The sequence below is a fragment of the Canis lupus genome, chromosome 2, assembly GCF_011100685.1.
Source record: "Canis lupus familiaris isolate Mischka breed German Shepherd chromosome 2, alternate assembly UU_Cfam_GSD_1.0, whole genome shotgun sequence".
Taxonomy (NCBI): Eukaryota; Metazoa; Chordata; class Mammalia; order Carnivora; family Canidae; genus Canis; species Canis lupus.
Window position 1 is genome coordinate 17,425,331 of NC_049223.1, and position 24,028 is coordinate 17,449,358.

Consider the following 24,028-nt stretch of genomic DNA (forward strand, 5'->3'; position numbering starts at 1 on the left):
GACATGGAGTATCTGTTGAATATTGTTCCAATATTGTTTTTTTTTTAAGATTTTATTTATTTATTCATGAGAGATACAGAGAGGCAGAGACACAGGCAGAAGGAGAAGCAGGCTCCAGGCAGGGAGCCCAACGTGGAACTCGATCCCGGGTCTCCAGGATCATACCCTGGCTGAAGGGGGCACTAAACTGCTGAGCCACCCTGGCTGCCCCAAATATTGGTGTTTTAAAAGGTTGCTGATCTAGACCTGAGGTTAGCAGGTAAATAGCTCTACAAAATGACATAGCATTTAATACATTATAAATAGAATGATCATGAATTTATATGAATAAGCGTAGCAGACATTAATATGTTCAAAATGTTAGTGATGCTTTAAACTTGAGACAATGTGTTTTCCAAGCCCTTTTTGTTAAGCGTTTATTATTACAATTAAGCCAAAAACCCTGTGAAATATTACATTGTTAGTGTTATTAACACACAAACAATACAGCAAAATGAAATGGACCTGAACAATTGCTGAAAGATATTTCATTAGAACAAATGTGTGTGCATAATCTGCTTAATATTTTTAGTTAATTTGTATAGTGACATTGAAACATTAACTTGTTTTCCTCTTTTCAGGTTATATCTGCTTTTGGTAAACAAGAAGCAGAAAGGAAATTTGAAGCTCTGTTAAATCACTTATCGCATCCTCCATCATTCACAACTGTCAGAGTAAATACACATCTAGCCTCAGTGCAACAGGTGAAAGATCTGTTGTTTCATGAACTTCAGAAGGTATGTGCAAATTTTCTGTCATTATGTCCATAATTGCATTTCTACAATTTATGTCATATAACTCCCCACTAAAATACTATGAATTTAAAATATTGATCCAATTTTATAAATAAGGAGATTGAATATCATGAATGTTAAATTGTTCAAGTGCTGATGTTAGAGGTAATGTTAGAACTTGAATGTAGCACTTCTGATTCTGAATTTATTACAGTGACTAAATAGGTTACTCAATCCTTCTGGGCCTGTTACTTCATCATTATCATACATATGAAAATACATAGAATCCATATGAAAATTCATGGAATACGTATGAAAATATGTAGAAAACATTCTAACCTTCAAAGCCTGTATTTGTAATGTTAGCTAGTTAGGATCTAACTTAAAAGCAAGAGGCATGGGATCCCTGGGTGGCGCAGCGGTTTGGCGCCTGCCTTTGGCCCAGGGCGCGATCCTGGAGACCCGGGATCGAATCCCACGTCAGGCTCCCGGTGCATGGAGCCTGCTTCTGTCTCTGCCTCTCTCTCTCTCTCTCTCTCTCTCTCTCTGTGACTATCATAAATAAATAAAAATTAAAAAAAAAAAAAAAAAAAAAAGCAAGAGGCAAGCGTGGTTAAAGGGCTTCTGTTTGTATATAATAGGCTGTATTATTAGTTTACTGTAGATATAATATTAAATCTTTAGAGAATCATCACTGGTTTTGATTAATTTTTTTTCTAATCTCATTACTATTATTTAATTTATTTTTGTTTAAAGATTTTACTTATAAGAGAGAGTGACTGTGCCTGTGTGCATGCACAGAAGGAGAAGCAGACTCCACACTTAGTGGCAGGGCTTTGATCTCACAATCCTGAGATCCTGACCTGAGCCAAAATCAAGAGGTGGACAATCAACTGAATGAATGGGGTTGCCTCTAATCTTATTTCTAGAATGTTTGTTGTATTGTCTTTGAGAACAGTTTTTTAAATTTCAGGTTTTAAATAGATGACCATGGTATAAGAACAATCAGCTGTGGTATCTGAGTGTGTGACGCTCAAACTTAGTATAATGAGAAGACTTGGAGGAAAACTAATCTGCATTTGAATTATTGATAGTGATAATTTTTTTGAGAGTAATGTCATAAGGCATAAAATGTAAGTAGTTCCTCCAAGCAACCAAAATTAATTACTTTTGTGTGGTCACACGTATGTTTTCAGCTAGTAAAAAGGAAAGTGTTCTGAGGCCCATCAAAGTGTCCATAACTCTTGCAGATCCAGATTATTTTCTTATTTTCTTTTCTAACAAATTATTCCTACAATCCAGATAATGTATTCCAGTCTAATGGGCCTATAAGATCTTATGGACTAGTATCTAGAATAAGGCAGACAGAATCACTCTGGATGGACTTTGAGTCCCTTAAAAGAGTAGACAGAGAAGGTTGGGTCCCAAGCACTAAATAGGAAACTGGTGGTAGAGCAATACCTGTTTCTAGTAGGACAGGATCTTGGAGGTAGTTTTAGAGCATATATTTTCTTCCTCCTTCCATAGTCCAAAATTCATGTGTGTCCTAATGGTGGATGATGGAGGGGTGAATGCTTTGTCTCCAGATTTCTCTGAGCCACATATTAAAATTTAATAATTTAAAATTTCATATGGCTGGTGAGGATGGAGGGAAACTAGAACCTTCATATATTCCAGGTGGGAATGTCAAATGGTTTGGCTTTGGACGATGGTTTTGTAGTCTCTTAAAAAGTTAAACTTATTGTACAACCCAGAAATTCCACTCCTAGGTGTGAAACCTCTTTCATTTCAAGATAAATGAAAACCTATGTCCCCACAAATGCTTGAACATGATTCTTTGTATCAGTATTTAAAATAACCAAAAGGGAGACACTATTCAAATGTCAACTGGTGAATGGAAAAATAAAATGTAGTATATTCATACAGTGGAATATTGTTCAGCAATAAAAGTAATGAACATGTTACAACATTGGTGAACTTCAAAAACAGTATTATAGTAAGTGAAGGAAGCTAGACACGAGATGCTCCATATTGTATGATTCCATTTGTCTGAAGTATCTAGAAAAGCAGATTTATAGAGAAAGTAAGTTTGCCTGGGATTGGAGCTGGGAACAGGGAACTGCACTGAAAATGGTCTAAAACTGAATTGTGGCGATGGTCACACCATTCTTTAAGCTTAGTAGAAATGGTTGAATGGGTGCATTTTATGGTGTGTAAATGACACTTCAATGAGGCAGATTTATTTATTTATTTATTTATTTATTTATTTATTTATTTAGTATTTTTTATGATAGTCACACAGAGAGAGAGAGAGAGGCAGAGATATAGGCAGAGGGAGAAACAGGCTCCATGCACCGGGAGCCTGACGTGGGATTCGATCCCGGGTCTCCAGGATCGCGCCCTGGGCCAAAGGCATGCGCCAAACCGCTACGCCACCCAGGGATCCTAATGAGGCAGTTTTAAACAAAGCATAGGGCGGAAATACTAAGCAGGTGATGCACTGAGTTTTTAAACTAAAAAAACTATGTTTTATAAAAGTTATGCAAAAAAATAAAAGAAAAAAATAAAAGTTATGCATGTGCATGGTTTTTGAAAGTTTTAAAAAATTATTTATTCATGAGAGATACAGAAAGAGAGGCAGAGACATAGGCAGAGGGAGAAGAGGACTCCCCGTGGGGAGCCTGATGCGGAATTTGAATCCAGGACCTGGGATCACGACCTGAGCGGAAGGCAGACACTCAACCTGTGCCACCCAGGTGCCCCTGGTTTTTGAGTTTTAATTCAGTATCATTTTAACGTCTAATAGAAGAGAAGGAAAGCCTTAACTTGAGAAGGACTGATCTCTCCATAAAATAATTTTCTAATGTAAAGCAAATAGTGCTTCTAAGACAAAACAAAAATAAAGGACAGAATCCATTATCCTGCTTTTAGGAAGGATCTGTTTGCCACAGTCTGGATGCTGTAAGGTCATCAAACAATTAGTGAAGGAAAGGGAACTGATCAAGGAGATTTCACTAATCAAATAAGCATTTATTTCCCTCATCAAAACCGACATGGCATTCAGTATTGATGGTATATAATAAATAGTATCTATTTATTTATAAAGATTTTATTTATTCATGAGAGACAGAGAGGCAGAGACATAGGCAGAGGGAGAAGCAAGCTCCCTACAGGGAGCCTGATGTGGGACTTGATCCGGGGACTCCAGGATCATGCCCTGGGTCAAAGGCAGGCGCCAAACTGCTGAGCCGCCCAGGGATCCCCAATAAATAGTATTTAATAATCTCAACCTTTAATGTCCTAGTTAGAATATTTCCTCAATAGAGGAAATACTATATAAGGAAATATAAAATAATATACTATATAATACTATATAAAAGAGGAAATACTATATGCAACTATATTGGATTTGTATTTTCAAAATAATTCTCCTAAGGCAAATATGGGTTTTTATAAAGCCAACCTGTAAAGAAAATTGGACCTTATTAAAAAAAAAATCGAGATACTTTGGAATAAAATACAGAGAAAACATAGTTGTTTTTGTAGTCTTTGTTTTTTATAGCCTTATGTGGAATAAAGTGAGAATATCCTAAACCAAGCTTCATGCTCTGCTAGGTAATGATACTGCAAAGACCTGTAAATTGAAATTTATCAATTATATTGGTGGCTTCATAATTCTATTTATTTTTAACAGCAGTTTAACGGATTAAGTGTTCCTATTCTTCAACATCCAGACCTTCAGGATGTCTTGCTCATTCCTGTTATTGGACCCAGGTTTGTAATGATTTCATTTTCAAATTAAATTCTTCTAAAAATTTATCACTGGTTTTTTCTTACTGTTTGGTAATAATACTAAGTTTCTCTATTATTAGTAACTTCATAAAGACAAAAGTTCACAAATTCATAAATGCTGAGTTCATATTCTATCATGGAAGATACTACAAAAAGCCAGGAATGGGCCCAGATACCTTGAAAGTATGCACTTTAGGTCTATTTGGTGTAATGATTGGTTGTTTTTTCTCCTACTTTCTAAGAAACTTCTTTTCTTTATTTATATGTATTAAGAAATTCCACTGCTAATTTAAAACTTCTTTTTTTGAGCTGCCACAACACTACAAAGCAACATATTTCCTACTTTCATAGCTTATGTGTTTATAAAATTTTATTCATTAATTCACAGTTATGTTAAATTATTATGTATGTTCTATGAGTAGAACAGGCTTTATTCTCATTTATGTATTTGGAAAGCATATATTTGAAAATGGGGGGAAAAAGGCTCTTGTATTATAATGGGAGTTCAATTCCCAAGGAACATTTTTATGTTATATGAACATTTTTATGTTATAATTCCCTGATTATGGTTTAATATTTTTATACCCCTATGAATTATATTAAGTAGAAAAATGCTCATTTTGTAAAGCTTGAAAGTAATTTAGTGGTCAGTAGTAAAGCAGTGGTTCAGTAAATTATGATTTATTTGTGCGGTGGAATATTATATGGGCTTTAATGGGGGAAATTTTTTTTAAATTTTTTTTTTTAATGGAAATTTACCAATAAGAGGTAATTAAGTATCCAAAGGAGGTTGCCATGTATAGGATAATTACATTTTTTTTGTAATTACAAAAAACTACATATATATATATATAGTTTATATATAAAAATTTATAGAAATATATATATTTTATATATATATAAAAGCCAGCTGTTTAATAAAGGTTAATTTTGAGTGGTTAACTCAGAAGAGGTTGGATTGGGGGAAAAGGAGTAAGAGGAGATTTTCAAGTGTAACATTTCTGTGTTGTTTTTACTATAAGCATTATTCCTTTTGCAGTTTAAAAAAAGGATTTTGTGAGGTCCTTATTCTGTTTCTTTAGGTAAAATTTGCAGACAGTGAAATGGAGAGATCTTAACTAAGTGTACAGTTTGCTAAGTTTTCCCAAATTTGTACAGCTGTGCATCCAAGACCCACCCCAATTAAGATAAATGTCCATAATTCTCCCTGATTCTGTATAATGTATTTCATTCTTTTTAATAGCTGCATACTTTTTTTTTTTTTGAAAGATCTTATTTATTCATGAGAGACACAAAGAGAGAGGCAGAGGCATAGGTAGAAGGTGAAGCAGGCTCCCTGCAGGGAACCCCATGCAGGACTCCATCCCAGGATCCTGGGATCACGACCTGAGCCACCCAGGTGCCCTTACCTGCATACTTTTAAAACATTGTTTTCATCCATCTGTTGATGAACATTTAGTTTTTTCTTGTTTTTCATTATTACCAACAATAAATATTCTTAGGATGTTTCTTAGTGGACTTACATAAGCATGTCTACAGGATAAATTGGTACCACATGTAATCACTGGTTCATTGGTCTAGGCATATTTTAGTGTGAGACGTATTACCTTCTCAAAAGTTTTACCAGTTAATGTTCCTAGCACTATATGAGAGATTCTTTTTTTTTTTTAATTTTTATATATTTATGATAGTCACACAGAGAGAGAGAGGCAGAGACACAGGCAGAGGGGAGAAGCAGGCTCCATGCACCGGGAGCCCGACGTGGGATTCGATCCCGGGTCTCCAGGGTCGCGCCCTGGGCCAAAGGCAGGCGCTAAACCACTGCGCCACCCAGGGATCCCTATATGAGAGATTCTTAATCTTCCATTCCTTTTTTTTTTTTAAGATTTTATGTATTTGACACAGAGATAGAGCACAAGCAGGGGAACAACAGGGAGCCCAATGGGGGATGAAGACCTGAGCCGAAGGCAGATGCTTAATCAACTGAGCCACTTGGGTGCCCTTCAATCTTCCATTCCTGCTAATACTGGTCATGCTAGCTCATTTAAAATATTTGGATGATGACTTAACTTTAATTATTTTCTGAATTTAGTACCCTTTCATCCTTTTCTTTGTAGTGATCCAGGCTATTCATTAGAATGTTAAATATGTTATAAAATACAAATGATGGGTTACGATAGAAAAGTACTCAAAAAATCATTTAGAATTATAAATTCACATACCTTTCACTTCTAAAAGGAACAAATCAATTCTTTTTTTTTGTTTTTAAAACTCATTATCATTATTATTTTATGACTTTCCAGTATGAAAAATGAGGAAGTTCTTACACGTAAGTTTTATCTCCCCTAACCTCCACCAATTTTATTAAACTCCACCAATTTTTTGTTTACTGTGTTAGTTCTTTAGCATTGTACAGGTTTATAATGTTGTTCTAGAAGCACAATTCAAATGGATGCTGTGCTTGCTTTTAGTCTGACTAGGTCATTCCTGAGTTCTTTGTCTTGATTATTCCCATGGTTGGTGAGTACAGTCATTTATCAGGTCTGCAGCAGTTGTTTCCCGTCTCCAAAGTAAGTATTCTCATCTCCACTGTATTTACTTTTTTGCTTGAGAATTGCCTGTTGCCTTTATATTTAAACAATAGGTTGGCCGATTATAGTAGTTTCAGGTCCCAGGTTATTTCCCTTAGCACTTTGTCGACATTGCTTTCACAACATTATGGCATAAGTGTTGCTGTGAAAACATCAGAGGCCAAAAAAATAAAAAAAAATAAAAATCCTCTCCCTCCCCCACCAACAGCATCTTAGTTTTTGCTTGGACATCTACAAATTCTTCATCACTGAACTTAGGAAACTGTGTTAGGATATAGCTTGATTTTTATTATTCTCTTTTTTAATAAAAACAGTGTAACTTTTTAGCTATAAGTTGGCCAGTAGTTCTGTGAATATTTTTCTATATTCTCTATTATGAAACACTAGGGGCCGCCTGGGTGGCTCAGTTGGTTAAGTGTCTGCCTTCAGCTCAGGTCATGATCTCAAGGTCATGGGATAGAGCTTCACCTTTGGCTTGGCACTCAGTGGGGAGTCTGCTTCTCCCTCCCCCTCTACCTCTCCCTCTGCTCCTACTCATGCTCACTCACACTCTCTCAAGTGAATAAATAAAATCTTAAAAAAAAAAAAAAAAGGGGGCATCTGCGTGGCTTAGTGGTTGAACGTCTGTCTGCCTTTGGCTCAGGTCGTGATCCTGAGATCAAGTTCCGCATCAGGCTCCCCATAGGGAGCCTGCTTCTGCCTCTAGCTATGTCTTTACCTCTTTCTCTCTGTGTCTCATGGATAAATAAATAGAAATTTTATAAACCAAAAAACAAAAACCTAGGACTCTGTAGGTTGGATTTCCAGTGCACATACTCCCTGTGTTGGGGCATCCCAAGACAACCCCCACGTTTGATGATTGCCTAGAAGGACTCACAGGACTCAGCATGTAGTTGTGCTCATGGTGAAGATTTATTACCCGAAAGGACACAAAAACAAATCTGCAAAAGGAAGGGTGCATGGGGCGAAGTCCAGAGGAAGCCAAGGCACAAGCTTCCAAGAGACCTCTCCCCTATGGAGTTAATACAACATGCTTAATTCCTTCAGCAACAAATTGTGACAAGAGTAAAATAGTTGTCTAGGAGGGCTGCTTATTAGAGACTCAGTGGCGAAGGTTTTTATCAGGCACTGGTCATGTGGGCACCCTCTGCCCAGCATGTACCAAAATTGCAGGCTCCCAACAGGAAAACAGGTGTTCAGAACAAAGCACGTTGCTTGTACAAACAGTTTAGGAACAATAATCCACTCTTATCATTAGGGGAGGTTTTTAATACATGGTGGGAACTGTTTCCCAGTCACGTTTCCAGATGCCAGCGCAGGGTTGACCTTGCAAGCAGGCCTTTCTAAAAATAGCAGTCGCAAGCCTGTTGTGTTCTCTCTTATTTCAGAGGCTTTCTTCTCATTTATTTTCCAGTTCAATGTTTTCTGGATTTTTTATCTTGTTTTTCTTGTATCTCATTTTTGCGTTTGCCTTATAGTTATTTTTGAAAATATAAAGACCTATTTGAAAATTTTTTTCTTGGGTTTTTTTTTTTTTTGTCTTTTTTTTTAAGATTTTATTTATTTTATTTTTATTTTTTAATTTTTATTTGTTTATGATAGTCACAGAGAGAGAGAGAGAGGGGCAGAGACACAGGCAGAGGGAGAAGCAGGCTCCATGCACCGGGAGCCCGACGTGGGATTTGATCCCGGGTCTCCAGGATCGCGCCCTGGGCCAAAGGCAGGAGCCAAACCGCTGCACCACCCAGGGATCCCTTTTTCTTGGGTTTTTATTTTATTTTATTTTTTTGCTACTACCTATATACAGGTCCCATATTGGATGAGTCTTTTCTGCTTACTACTCACAGAATGGAAAACAGTTGCATTCACATAGCTTCATCTAGTTTGCAGTTTGCTCAAAAATGTTATAGAATGAGTAAAATGTGTGCTTAGACAACTAAACAGATGTGTTCTTCAGAAACATCTTCACCAAGTTTTTCCTAGTGGCACCTTTTTAATCCTGGTGAGCAGAGCCGATAGACCGAGGCTCTTTGTGAGCAGTTTCAGCTCACAGCTTTTTTTTTTTGTACGGAGCTTTAACTTTTATTTCTGCTTAGTTAACTCTGGTGAGGAGCACCAAACTTGGCTGCTATTTCCCTTCCCTTAGCTACTTCTAGGCAGTTTATCAAGATTTGCCAGAGAAAACACAAATGCCTGCTTTGCCAATGCTGACAGTCCTGTTTCTCATTCAGCTTTCTCTGCAATGACTGGGTCACTGGCAAGACCTTCTCAGATTCTTGTTTCTCAACCTGAACCCCAGGTCTGGGTTCTAAGTAATAAATACTTGATTAAGCTTCAGGAGCCTTTCCTTTTCAGAAGCATTCATACTCTGTTGAAAAATTAGGTTTGATCCAAATTTCTCCGTGTGAGGCAATTATTCCTCCTCAATGGGAATATAGCTGTTTCTTAGTTTTTTTTTTTTTTTAACAAATGGCATGTTCTTCTCAGATTGTTGGTTTTTTTCCTCCATTTCTACAGACTTCACATAAAGAAATACGCTCTTAGTCTTTAACTGATCTTTTACTGAAGCTCAATATCCTATTACTATTTAAAATATCAAAACATAGATTAAACCTTATTTTAGATAGTGAACAATTTTAGAAGTAATTTCTCACCATAAATTCTGGTTCCCTCAGTTTACTTAATATGATATTTAATATACTAATCAAATATATTTTAATGTTTAAGGTTTTATCATTGGTAATATAATGAGATTGAAAATAAGATTGTAGATGGTATCAATATCAACTTTATTGAAAAACTTAGAAAATTGAATGCCAGGCTCCTTTTTTTTTTGGACAAAAATTTATTGAGCTCCTACTACACACCAGGTGTTGTTCTAGGTATGTGGAATAAAACATGTAGATCACTAAATCTTCATATCTAATAAAACAAATTATTTAAATTCAAACTGATGACTTGATTTTGTCTTATGTAAATTTTGTTTTGTTGACTTCAGGGACCTTAAGTTAATTCTTAGTTGACAGGCGCCAATATAGGTCGGAAGAGGAAAGCTTCCTCTGAGTTGCCAGGCTCCTTTCAATAGGAGTTTTTTTTGATGTTCTATCCCAAACAGCATTTTGTAAAGACTGCATTTAGATTAGTAGAATTTTTTAGGTCAATGTCAAGGATATCTACATTTTTTTATTAGAGCACTTTTTGACAAAAATCTCAACATATTTTTAGTAGGTTTTCTTTCACAACTGAATAATTAATGTAGTAGCATAATTCTCTTGAGATCCAAATGAGGCTGGATTCACTTCTCTCAGCCTGCTTGATTTCCATCTTCATAGATGTTTTGCTAGTATTAGCACTTTAATATTTCAATTACTGCTTATGTATGTGAAATAATACGGTAAATGCAATAGAATATTCAAGAATTTCACAAAAATTTATGATTAAGTACAGATGGCAGTCCTGAAAAGAAATATTTGTTGGCATGAAATAATATACAACATCTTAAAATTATACTCATTATCTCCTTTTTGGTATGGAATTGTGAATATGTGCAGTTAAAAAATGCCAAATGGTAAGTTTGTATTTATATATCTTAGTGGGACATTCTCATAATCCAGTTCTTTAATTCATAGACATCTTATTTTTAAAGCTATTTTGTCAGTTTTTTCTTTATCTGAGTACCTTCATACTATTTTTTTCTCCTATCTATATCACTGTACTATCAGAAAAATCCTCTTTCTTTAATGTTGTTGATTCACTTCTTTATTATTCATAAGTATTGTAATAAAAAACCAAGCTTTTAGCATGTTTTATGGCCCTGCATCAACTCTTATATTTCCTTTTATCTTTGCTGCCTCAAACTCTCGCTTTCAGCAAAGCTGAATTATACCTTGATACTTGCATATATGGCATCTTATGTTTTTATACAATTGGTCCTAGTGTTGAGGGATCCCCAGGACCACTCCCTGGCTTGAGGACTCTCCAGGGTGACTCAGAGAGAGTCATCACTTTAAGCTGAATGCTAGGATGACTCAAAGGATTCAGCATATAGTAGTACTTGTGATTATGATTTATTACAGTGAAGTGATCTAAAGCTGAATCAGCAAAGGGAGGGGGTACATGGGAAAAAGTACAGGGAAAACCAGTTGAAAACTTAAAAGAATTCTCTTCCACTGGGGTCACAGAGGAAACAATTCCTTTAGGAACAGGTTTGACAACATGTAAGATGTTGCTAGCCAGGGAAATTCATTAGTGGCTCAGTGTCCAGGATTTTTATTTGGATCTGGTCATGTAGGCACTCCCTGCCTGGCACATGCCTACTTTCTGGCTTCTCAGAAGGAAAGTCATTGTTGACCATAAACTGTATTATTTGCACAGATGATTTAAGCAGAGTGAGCTATTCTTATCAGTTAATAGTAGATATCCTCCTGAAATCTAAGTTCCCAGATGGCACCCAAGGGCCAGCCTTGTAACCATGCTATCCAAGGAAAGGATAGTAATTCAGGACTGCTATATTAACTCTTTTTTTCTATAGTCTGTCTTTCTGTCCTCTTCATAAAATGGTTATTCCCATAAAAACATCCTGATTAAAATTATAAGGTTCCATTTCCCAAGACATTTTTTTGAATTGGTGTTATGTGTAAGACCTAAGGGTGTTACAAAGATGAATGAAATGCAGTTGGTTCATTTAAAAATGGGAAACTTTGGTCTGACTCAGACTCAAAAGTGCTACAGTGAAAGCATGAATGAAGTACCATCAGAGCACACAATAAGAGGTACTGCGTGAAAGGAAGTTGGTAAGGATTTTCTTCAAGTAGTTATTATTTCAGTTGAACCTTGAAGGTGAATAGGCATTAGGCTGATGAGGTAAGATGATTAAGAGTGAGGTAGAGAGAAAGCAAAAGTATGGAGGCAAGAAAATGTAAGGTGCTTCATGACAAAGTGATCAGGTTTGGCTACTTAGTTGCTTTTTCAGAGAGGATAGTGAAAGATGAGGAAGGTTGAAGAAATTGGAAGAGGCCAGCTGTGAAGTGTAAAAGATTTTTTCCTTTTAACTAAGAAATGTTTAGTTTTTTTGCTAAGAACATAGGAGACAAAGAATACTAGTAAGCATAAAGCTGTTTTTCAAACTGCATGGAGATCGTGATCCATTAGTATGTTGCAAAATCAATTCAGTGTCTTTTTCTTAACATTTTAGAAAGAAATGGGATATTTCATAATGTATGATATTGCACTGCCCATACTGAAGGTGTTCATGAAACATTTGATATAAATATGTGTGTATAAATGTGTGTATACACATATACATACAAGTGTACCGAGTTGTAATACTAAGTGCATTTCTAACTGGGTTACAGTCAAAAAAGTTTGAAAAAGATTTTAGAAGAAGATAATTATAAGACTGGAAACAAATTAGGAAGCCATTTCAAAGTGTTTTATTTCCAACAATATGGTAACCTAGATAATCTGAAATTGTTTCTGTCATATACACCTAGAAATACTAAATAAAAAATAGGCCATAAAATGCACAACTGAGTGATTGAGAATGTAAGTGAGATATTCAGGGGTTAGAATGGAGAATAACTTAAAACAACAGTACACACGTGAGCTAAATTTTTGGGGTTGGAAGATGTGGGAGAAGAGGTGGTTAGTCTCCTAAATGTAGGGGCTTTCCTTCTAATAATAGGGTGTGAACAGCAGGAGGTGAGAAATATCACCTACCAGTCAGCACAAGGCAATAATTAAAGAGTTGGATCTCTCTTGTCTTTTTAAATTTTATTTATTTATTTGAGAGAGGGAGCATGCACGAGTGCGGGTAAGCACAGGGAGGGGGAGAAGCAGACTCCGTGATGAGCAAGGAGCCTGACACTGGGCTCCATCCCAGTTCCCCGAGATCATGACCCAAGGTGAAGGCACCTGCTTAACTGACTGAGCCACCCAGGTGCCCCTGGATCTTTCTTACTTAGAGTCTACGTTGAAGACAACAAATCTGTGAATGTGGAGCTTTGGTTCTCTACCTTGTAAAAGTTTAGAATTCAAAATCATGCTGCCCAAGTAGCATGAAACCCATAATCTTGGAAATTAATATAAAAATTTGATCTCAAACCAATTCCTGAGAGGTTTGGGGAAAGCCAGGCAAAATCTTCCTTGAGAGGCACATACTTAATCCAGGCCATTCTCATGGTTAAGAGCTACATTAGGATTCATACTATCTAAAGTAAGAACAGCATATACCACAAATGGAAGGATCAGGTTTCCCCCCCAAACTTTAGCAGATTAGAGCTTTCTGGTAGAGACTTTAAAATCAATTTTCTTAAAATAATTAAAAACAAAGCAGAATCTGGGATCCCTGGGTGGCGCAGCGGTTTGGCGCCTGCCTTTGGCCCAGGGCGCGATCCTGGAGACCCCGGATCGAATCCCACGTCAGGCTCCCGGTGCATGGAGCCTGCTTCTCCCTCTGCCTGTGTCTCTGCCTCTCTCTCTCTCTCTCTATGTGACTATCATAAATAAATAAAAAAAAAAAAAAAAAAAACAAAGCAGAATCTAAAGTATAAAAGATCCTTTTTTTTTTTTTTTTTTTAAAGATTTTGTTTATTCATGAGAGACACACAGAGACATAGGCAGAGGGAGAAGCAGGATCCATGCAGGAAGCTTGATATGGGACTCAATCCCGGGACTCCAGGATCATGCCCTGGGCTGAAGGCAGGCGCTAAACCACTGAGCCACCAAGCATCCCAAAAGTATAAAAGATCCTAAGAGGAAAAGAATAGAATTGAAAAAAATGTCTAGAAATGAAAAGATCATCATTAAAATAAAAAACCTGTTCAGTGAGTTAAATGGTACATTAGACCCGTCTGATGGAGATTTATTGAAGTAGAAGACTCGTAGGAGATTATCTGGAATGCAGCTGAAATTGATGAATTAAAAATGTGAAGTTGAGTCAAGTCGAAAATAGTATGAAAAGACACTTCGTAATTTGAGTGAGTTGCAAATGTAGAGACTAGAAATAATGGGAGAAACAATATTCAAAACTGTAATGATTTAGAAGTTTTCGGAATTGTTGACAGATTTAAGAAGTACAGTGAGTCTGGGGGTGCCTGGGTAGTGCAGTCTGTTGAGTGTCCAACTCTTATTTTCAGCTCAGATCGTGATCTCAGGGTGGTGGGATTAAGACCCACATCACACTCCACACTCAGCATGGAATCTGATTGGGACTCACTCTTTACCTCTCCTCTGCCTTTCTCTACCCCCTCTAAAATAAATAAAATCTTAAAAAAAATCAAAGGACAAGGAGTCTAAAGCCAAAAGTAAAAATAGTTCCACGCCTACTTCAGAATGAAACTGGAGAGTACCAAAGACATAAAGAAGATATGAAAACAGTTAAAGGTAAAAAAGGCAAGGAGCTGTATCAGTAATCAAGGTAAGAGCTGATATGTGTCCAGTGTTGGAGGATGGTTCCAGAAGACCTGTCAGAGAATTAGAGGTGGCATGATTTGGTAACACCAAAAATGTTGAATTTGAGGTTTTAGGAAGAAGGGATTTAAAATGATGTTGATACTTCCAGTTTGGTTATCGAGGCAGATGACAACACTTAGTTCAAGATTGGCAACAGAAGGATGAAAGATTTGGGATGTGCCAAGGATGAGGGGGATCAGGGTAAAGTAACATTGTTTAGGACTTGTTGAGTTTGAAGTAACTGTGAGAAACATACTTCTATGTGCAGGTGATTACAAATCCCAGTTCAGAGTCTAGAAGAGCCAAACGTGAGAATACACAGGTCATTATTGTTTTTTTTTTTTGTTTTTTTTTGTTTTTTTTTTTATGATAGTCACAGAGATAGAGAGGCAGAGACACAGGCAGAGGGAGAAGCAGGCTCCATGCACCGGGAGCCCGACGTGGGATTCGATCCCGGGTCTCCAGGATCGCGACCTGGGCCAAAGGCAGGCGCTAAACCGCTGCGCCACCCAGGGATCCCCACAGGTCATTATTGTTAGTGATGATTGAAATCCTGAGATTGCCAAGGGTAGAATGCAATGAGAAGAGAAACAGCATGTTTTGGAACATGAGGAAATGGACCTCTTTTTTTTTTTAAATTTTTTATTCATTTATGATAGTCACAGAGAGAGAGCGAGAGAGAGAGGCAGAGAGAGAAGCAGGCTCCATGCACCGGGAGCCCGACGTGGGATTCGACCCCGGATCTCCAGGATCGCGCCCTGGGCCAAAGGCAGGCGCCAAACCGCTGCGCCACCCAGGGATCCCCAGAAATGGACCTCTTTAAGAAGAAGACAGGGAACAAGCAGTGAGAATATGAGAGACAAAAGAGTGGCATAAAGCTGAGGAGCTCAGTGAGATTTTACCATCTGGAGATCACGGAAGGAAGATAGGGCACACTTTGTTCCTGCAGCAGGGAATTGTGACAGCGCTCGTGAGATGTCAACCATGGACACACATGGGAAACTCGGCGCTTGAAGTCTTTATTTGGGGCTGATCACATAGGACACTCCCTGATTTCTGAAAAAGTCTTTCTATTAGAAGTGATACTCAGGTGTTAGTGGTCTAAGGAATGAATGGAAGGTGAGAAATTGGAAAACACTAAAAAAAAGTTGGACAGTAAAGGAAGAATCAAAGGCATCTTTGTCTGATATAAAATGTGAATGGTTTACCATGCAGCAATATACCATTTGAGAAATATTTTTGAATTCCTTATAAGTTGTCTGTTTTAGTGTTTGAAGACAAGGCCTTTATTTTTCTTCCCTTCTGATGCTATTATGGAAACAGCAGTGCTCTTTAAATGATTAAACTGTTTTTGGTGCCACTTTATTGCCTTCCACCAGATGGACCTCTGTCTGTTTTATCTTTTCTCTAGTGTGCCTCATCCCCCTCTTTAAACTACTTTCTGTATATTTATCCCTTTTTTCAGCTTGCTTTTTCTTATTCATTAGTGGTGTCATTTTGGGACAGTCAAGAGTAAAAAAGTTATTTAAGATTTATATTGAAACATTAAAAAGTTTGGTAGGGGTTAGAGATGTATTACACTTAAAATTCTTCATCTGACATCCCTAGGAAGAATATAAAAAGGCAACGTTGTGAAGCAATTGTTGGAGCACAGTGTGGCAATGCAGTACTAAGAGGAGCCCATGTCTATGTTCCCGGAATTGTGTCAACTTCAAAATGTAAGTCTAATGTTTAAGCCTTTCTGTACACTAAAGGATTCTTTAAAATCTATGTACGTTATCAAATGGAAAATTTATTAAACTGCCATTCAAAAAAAACCTACCATTCAGATGTATTTCAAATTTACTTTTATCAGATATTTTCCAAGTTTTACATTAGGGATAGCCAGCAAGAGATTTATCAGATATGGTCTAACAAATTGAGCATCCATATATTTTTTTTTTGCCAGTTTTTTTTTTCTTTCCATAAAAGAGTGTGTGAGATGATGTTTAGAGGATCGTTATTGATTAATAGAGTGTAAGATGTCAGTGGAATTTTATTTTGTTTCTTAACTCCATTGCCCTCAGACTTCTGTTGTCATTTGTGAAGGTAACTGTTGGAACTTGGGATCTTAATATTGGAATAAATTATAGCCAATATTCTTAATTTACTCACTTAATTGATGACATATGCTTAATAACTGTGGTTCAGGCTTTTTGGGTTTGAAATCAAGACACATAGGTTTTGATCTACTGGGAATTTATTCAGTCTATGGATTTTAGTTATGCTATCTGTGAAAGAGATGATTTGACCAACACTAGAGTGTGCTAACCTGCCCGCTGGCCATGTCCAGCCTGTGGCTGTTTTTGCATGGCTCACAGCTAAAAATGATTTTTCCATTTTTAAAAGATTATTTTAAAACAATACAAAGAAGAATATGCCCAGAAAACTTATGTGGCTCATAAAGCCTAAGGTGTTCACTTGCCTTTTATAGAAAAAGTTCACTGACCTTTGATCTATGTGATTTGAACAGTCCTTCTAGCTCTAGTTGATAGACTACTCACTATTGCTATCAAGTTAATGGGTTAGACAAATACATGACAGGCTAGGTCTAAGAACATGGGAGTGGGGGATACCTGGGTGGCTCAGTGGTTGAATGTCTGCCTTCGGCTCATGGTGTGATCCTGGAGTCCTGGGATCGAGTCCCACATCGGGATCCCTGCATGGATCCTGCTTCTCCCTCTGCCTGTGTCTCTGCCTCTCACTCTCTCTGTGTCTCTCATGAATAAATAAACAAACCATGGAAGTGGGATATAATTTCCCATTATTTAAAGTCACTGGGATTGGTTACTGAGAATAATTTAACAAAAATATGACAAAACCTAGACTTAATCAGCCATATGAATCCATGCTGTATGCTGTGTAGTTTCAAGGTGTTCTGAGTATATACGTATATATACATAGTTGTGTGTATATATGTATACATACATGCAAATACATATATATGAATAAATATATGTACTTATCATGAAAATCTCTGCTTTAATTGCTATAATAGGAAACCTGCAAAGAAATAACAGGATAATGGGATTTAGAAACATTTCTTTGAGGGACTTTAGTGTACATTTTTGATGAATCCTCTTAAAGGAAACTTGGAACTTTGAGAATTGAGCCAAAGATACCAAAACTTTTATGAAGTTGTTTAGGGAATGTTCAGTTTGGAAAAAATAAATAGATATCCTTCATTTTCTGCTTAAAGAGTTCCAGTTTAGATAGAATGTTTTTGAAGACTTTTTTTTTTTTTTTCTCCTAGAAAAAACAGTCTTCAGTTAGATATATTATTATGGAACATTTAAAAGTAAAAAGTCAGATTTTCTATAAGGATAGAGTTAATGAGCCAGTTTAGACCTCTTCATTCCCATTATCCATGCCCTTATTTGTCCTGGTCTAGCTTAAAGAATTTTCACTATTCTTCTACCAAAATATAGCCTAATTAGTATAATCTGATTTTCTTCTTTCTTAGTTATGAAAGCTGGAGATGTTACTTCTGTATACTCTGATATTAAAGGCAAATGTAAGAAAGGAGCCAAAGAATTTGATGGAACAAAAGTATTTCTTGGAAATGGGATTTCTGAACTAAGCCGCAAAGAAATCTTCAGTGGGGTACCTGAACTGAAGTATGTTATCAAGTGTTTGGGGGAAATCTGCATTCTTTTTGGTGGTTCAAGTTAAAAGAAAAAAAACAATGTAAAAAATATATCTAGTTGCATTATAAAATTTTCTTGGTATAAATTTGACTGGAAAATAATTGTTCAATGCATATTTCCATGGCTTTTTAAAAAACTGCTTTTAGGTAAAAGAGTAAATGCTGAGATTAGAGGGCCCACCTAGGTAAACAAGTAGTCACATTGCAATTGTCAGTGTCAGTTTTTCCTTTTGAATTTTATTGATTTGAAAATTTTTGCGTGTTTTGGAGAACAGTACTCATCTTGATGAAGGATGAAGTATGTGATTTATCTAGAACTGCTTAAACAATCTATTTTTATGAAAGGAAAAGTTTGATTTTAATATAACTTAAGAATAGTTTTTATTAATTTTTTTTTTTTTTTTTTAAACCAGAAAGCCAGCAATTACATGGCTACTTGCGGTCAAGAATTAAGATTTGGATCTCAGGTGTTTGGTTAGCTCAGCCGGTTGAGCGTCCTACTCTTGATTTCAGTTCAGGTCATGATATCTCTCTCTCAAATAAATAAATCTTAGATAAAGAAAAGAAATAACATTTGGATTTATTCAAACCAAATTTAAAAACAGTTTTAAATCTTCTTGGGTTGCTACTGGCTCTAAATAAATTAAATCTGTGGACAATCCAGAGTCTCATTTTGCTTCATAATTTCAGCCTGTGTAAGGAGTTCTGTAGACAGCTCCATTACTCCATAGTTGACAGCTGATGTAGACATGTTGAAAAATGAATTTATCCATGTAGAACTGGACCACATTCCTGATTTCCTGGAACAGTTTTCATGTTGCAGCAATTTGGGTTTATAGTTGAAATTAATTCTTCTGAAGACACAGATTATTGGATTAACTAAGTGTAGATAACAGCACTTTCCAAATGGCCAAGAGTAAAGATTTTATTCTCCTTGGAAGATTTTATGAATATGAGGGTAAAGCATATATATGTTGTGTTTATCTTCGGGTCTATAACATAGAATTGATATTTTGACTTTCTCCTTTGGTTCTATTGGTAACTCCATCCTCTTATTCTTGTGACTGGCTTCATTTTTTTTTTAAACTGAATTATAATTGATATATAATATTGTGTTTTATGTGCACAACACAGTGATTCAATATTCATACGCATTAAGAAATGGTCACAAGAAAAAAAAAGAAATGGTCACAAGACATTACCATCTGAGGTTATACAAAGTTGTTACAATAGTATTAACTATATTCCCTAGGGTATACATTAATACTCATGTTTTATTGATAATTTATTTAATCTTATTTATAATTTATTTAATGCTTGTAACTCATTTATAACTGGAAAGTTTATCCTTTTCACCTATTTTATTACCTCTACCCCCTTATTTCTAGCATCCATCAGTTCTCTGTATCTATGATTCTCTATTTTGTTTATTCATTTGTTCATTTGTTTTTTAGATTATACACAGAAGTGAAATCATACAGTATTTGTCTTTGTCTGGCTTATTTCACTTAGCATAATACTCTCTGGGGCCATCCATGTTGTCATGAATGGCAAGATTTTATTCTTTTTTATGACTGAGTAATATTCCTGTGTGTGTGTGTGTGTGTGTGTGTGTGTACACATCACATTTTCTTAATCCATTCCATTATTGGTGGACACTTCTTGTGATGGATTTCTACTTCCTTGTAATTGATTTCTGGTTTCATACTGTTGTGCTAGGAAGAAAACTTGATATGATTTCAGCCTTGTGAAATTTATTGAGATTTGTTTTGTGGCCTAACGTGATCTGTCCAGGAAAATATTACATGTACACTTGAGAAAAATGTGTATTCTGCTGTTTGGGGATGGAATACTCTGTATCAATCAAGTTCATGTGGTTTTGATGTGTTGTTTACAACTGTTATTACATTATTTTATGTCTGTATGATCTATCCACTGTTGTGTGATGTTAAAGTCCTCTGATATTATTACTTTATTAATGATTAATGCTCTTCTTTGTCTCTTGTTACAGGCTTTGTTTAAAATTCTGTTTTGTGTCCTATATGCATTGTTCCCCCTGCTTTCTTTCTGTTCTCACTTGCATGGAATATTTCTTTGTAGCCCTGTACCTTCAGTCTCTATTTGTCTTTGGGTCTGAAGTGAATCTCTTATTGTCAGCAAATACATGGGTCTTGTTTTTTATCCATTCATTTATGCTGTATGTTTTGCTTGGATTATTTAGTCCATTTTCATTTAAAGTAATTATTGATATATGTATACTTATTGCTGTTTTGTTATTTGTTTCTGCTTGTTTTTTTTTTTTTTGTAATTGTTTTTTCTCTTGGAATTTGATTACTTTATGTGTTATGCTTGGATTATTTCCTCTTTATTTTTTGTATGCCTGTTACAGATTTTCAGTTTGTGGTAACCATGAGATTCATATATAATGACCTATGTATATATAACAGTCTATTTTAAGTTGGTGGTTGCTTAAGTTTGAACACATTCCATAACATTGCTCCCCTCTCTGCAGCATTTTATGTTTATTCCATCATATTTTACATCTTTTTATGTATTCCTTAACTGATTATTATATAGTTGATTTTACCACTTTTATCTTTTAACCTTCGGACTATGTAGGTGATTGATCCACTACCTTTACTACATATTTGCCTTTACCAGTGAGATTTTTTTCTTTCATATATTTTACTTGTAGTTATGGCCTTTTCCTTTTTGCTTATGGAAGTCCCTTAAATATTACAAAACCAGTTCAGTGGTGATGAACTCTTTTAACTTTTGCTTCTCTGGGGAAACTCTTTATTTCCTCTTCAATTGTGAACGATAACCTTGCTGAGTATTCTTGATTGTAAGCACTCTGAATGTATTGTGCCACTCACTCCCTTCTGACCTGAAAGTTGGTGTTGAGGAATCAGCTGATAGCGTTATGGGGGGTTCCCTTATATGTAACTAATTGTTTTCCTACTGCTTTTAAGATTCTGTCTTTAAGTTTTTAATTTTTGACATTTTAATTGTAATGGATCTTGGCATGGATCTCTTTGGGTTCATTGTTTTGGGAATTCTCTTTTTCCTAGATCTCGATGTCTATTTCCTTGCCAAGTGAGGTAGATTTTCATCTATTATTTCTCAAGTAAGTTTTCTGCCCCTTTTTCTCTCTCTTCCTTTGAGGACTTCTGTAAGTTAGTGCACCTAATGTTAGGTCACAGGTCCTTTAAACTGTCCTCATTTGTAAAATTTCTTTTTTCTTTTTCCTGTTCATTTTGGGTGAGTTTTACTGCCTTGTTTTCCAGATCACTGCTCCATTCTTCTGTATTACTAATCTGTTTATTCCCTACAATATATTTTCATTTCTATTATTCTTCAGCTCTGATTGGAATGTTTTATATTTTATTTTTGTTGAAGTTCTCACTGTGTTTATCCATTTTTCTCCCAAGTTTGATGAGCAGTTTTATTGGTCATCACTTTGGAGTTTTTATTAGGTAGATTGTTTATTTCCATTTCATTTAGATCTTTTACTGACGTTTTGTGTTATTCTTTTGTTTGGAACATAATCTTCTGTCTCCTCATTATGCCTAATTCTGTGTGTGTGCTTTCTATGTATTAGGTAGTTCATCTGTATCTCCTGGTCTTGAAGGAGTGGCCTATGTAAGAGATATCCTGTAGGGCTCAGAAGTGCCATTCTCTCACTCTGGCACCCAGACACAGGTGCTTCAGGGGTGTTCCCTGAGTGGGCTATGTGTATCTTCCTCATGGAAGCCCCTTGACAGCTGTAGTACATTCTTGGGTGAGGTTGCCTTCCTTGCCCTGCTGGGTTAGCTGGAACCCTATTCCTGATGGCTACCAGTATGCTGGTGGGTGGAGTCCTGTAGACTGCAAGGCCCTGTTGAGGGACAGGATTATAAGGGGCTCTCAGTGGGGTATGCACCCTGCCATTAGCATTCTAGGAGGAGGATTTCAAAATAGTGTCTGGTAGTTCCAGCCATCAGCAGGGCAGAACAATATAGCAAAGATGGCTGCTACCAGTGTCTTATTCCTCAAGGAGAACCCCTGCCCCCACCCATCCTCTTCAGGAGGTGCTCCAAGATTAGTAAGTAGATCTACTTCACCTATGGTCTATGTGCTTTTTTTTTTGTTCTCTCTCTCTCTTTTTTTTTTCTCTATGTGCTTTCTGATCTGGCTTTTGATCTTTTCTGATCTTTTGGATGTGATTTTTTTTTTTTTTTTTATCTGATCTGAAACCATTTGTACTGGTTTCTGGGTTGAGTCTGTGTGCAAGCCCTTTATGAATAGGGTTTCCCTTCCTTACAGTTTTGTAGTTTTCCTGGACATACTCCCTGTTGGTTTTTAAGGCCAGCTGTTTTGGAAACTCATATCCATGCATTCATTATCTAAGGGTTGGGTTATTGAATGTGGAGCTAGAATCTCTCCTTGGGAAGGTAATACTCCTTTGATGTCTGTTCTGACCATGGAACATTGCGCCGGGGGTGTGGTTTAATCCTTTAGCAAGGCTGTATCTTTGCCTCTTCAATTCATCTTTGGGCTGTCCCTTGTGTGGGCTCTGTTCATTGAGTTTCTAGGTCCCCTTCAGAAGGAATGCTGACCATTTGATGTGTTTCTGGGAGGCGATGAGCTCAGGATCTTATTATTCTGCCATCTATAATTCTCTTCTACTCTTCATTCTCTTATATTATTCAATGTAGTAGTTTTAGTAACTTTGCTGACAGACTTTTCTGAGTAATGTTTGTTGGTGGGAGTAGCAGACAACCATCTTTCAAAAAACTATTTTTTTAACTGAATTTTTAAACTTAGCATTCACTTATGCTGTTAGGATTTCTTTCTCTGCCCATATGAGGAAAAGCATGGTTCCATAACAAATGCTACATATATCGCGTTTCTTTTATAAAATTTTAGAACTATGTCTCCTAGTGGTATTTTGTTATTTAACTAATAAATTTGTACCCTTTGGTTTGTTGAATTACAGTGGAGTTCAGTCATAGACTTCATAGAGGTAGATTAATTTACTAACAGACTATCATATGAGATCTCGTGCTTTTTGTTATTATATGGGGATACATTTTATAAAAATCATTTTTAAAAGAAACTTGTTAGGGGCACCTGGGTCACTCAGTCAGTTAAGCATCTGCCTTAGATAGCTTCTAGATGGCACTTGCCAGAGGAACTGACCTTGTGGTCAGAAGGTTAGAACTTTTAGTTCTACCCTAGGCCTTCCAGGGAGGGGAGAGGGACTGGAAATTCAGTTAATATTTAATGGTCAGTGACTTAATCAATTGGGCCTATGTAATGAAACCTCCATGATAACTCCTAGATGGTGGGGTTCAGAAAGCTTCCAGGTTGGTGAACACATCTAGGTACAGGGAAGGTGGTGATCCATATACTTCTCCATTGCTTCTCTTGGGCATCTCTTTCCTTTGGCTTTTCTAAATTGTATCCTCCATAGTAAACCAGTACTAGTAAATGTTTGGAATTCTGTGAATAGTTCTAGTGAGTTTTCAAACCTGAGGAGGGCAGTGTGGAAACCCCCAAATTTACAGCCAGTTGGTCAGAATTACAGCTGGCAACCCAGGATGCCCAGTTGGCATCTGGAGTGACACTGGTCTTGTTGGATCCAACCACTGAGGCTGTGGAGTTCTCACAATAACCCTGGGCAGATTGTGACAGAACTGAACTGGAGTGTGGGACACCCAGCTGGTGCACGAGAAAACCCCACACATTTGGGG

General features: G+C 36.5%; 1 protein-coding gene across 3 annotated transcripts in view; it reads left to right on the top strand.

Annotated features, from left to right (window-relative positions):
- The window catches only part of NSUN6 (NOP2/Sun RNA methyltransferase 6), a 57,717-nt gene that overhangs the window by 2,149 nt on the left and 31,540 nt on the right, over window positions 1-24,028 (top strand). For 2 of the 3 annotated variants that reach the window (XM_038529979.1, XM_038529977.1), the window contains exons 2-5: window positions 621-776; window positions 4,468-4,547; window positions 16,217-16,326; window positions 18,111-18,264. In XM_038529979.1, the coding sequence (XP_038385907.1) occupies window positions 621-776; window positions 4,468-4,547; window positions 16,217-16,326; window positions 18,111-18,264 (500 nt within the window). The remainder of the gene's footprint in view (window positions 1-620; window positions 777-4,467; window positions 4,548-16,216; window positions 16,327-18,110; window positions 18,265-24,028) is intronic. The other variant, XM_038529978.1, reaches the window with a different exon arrangement.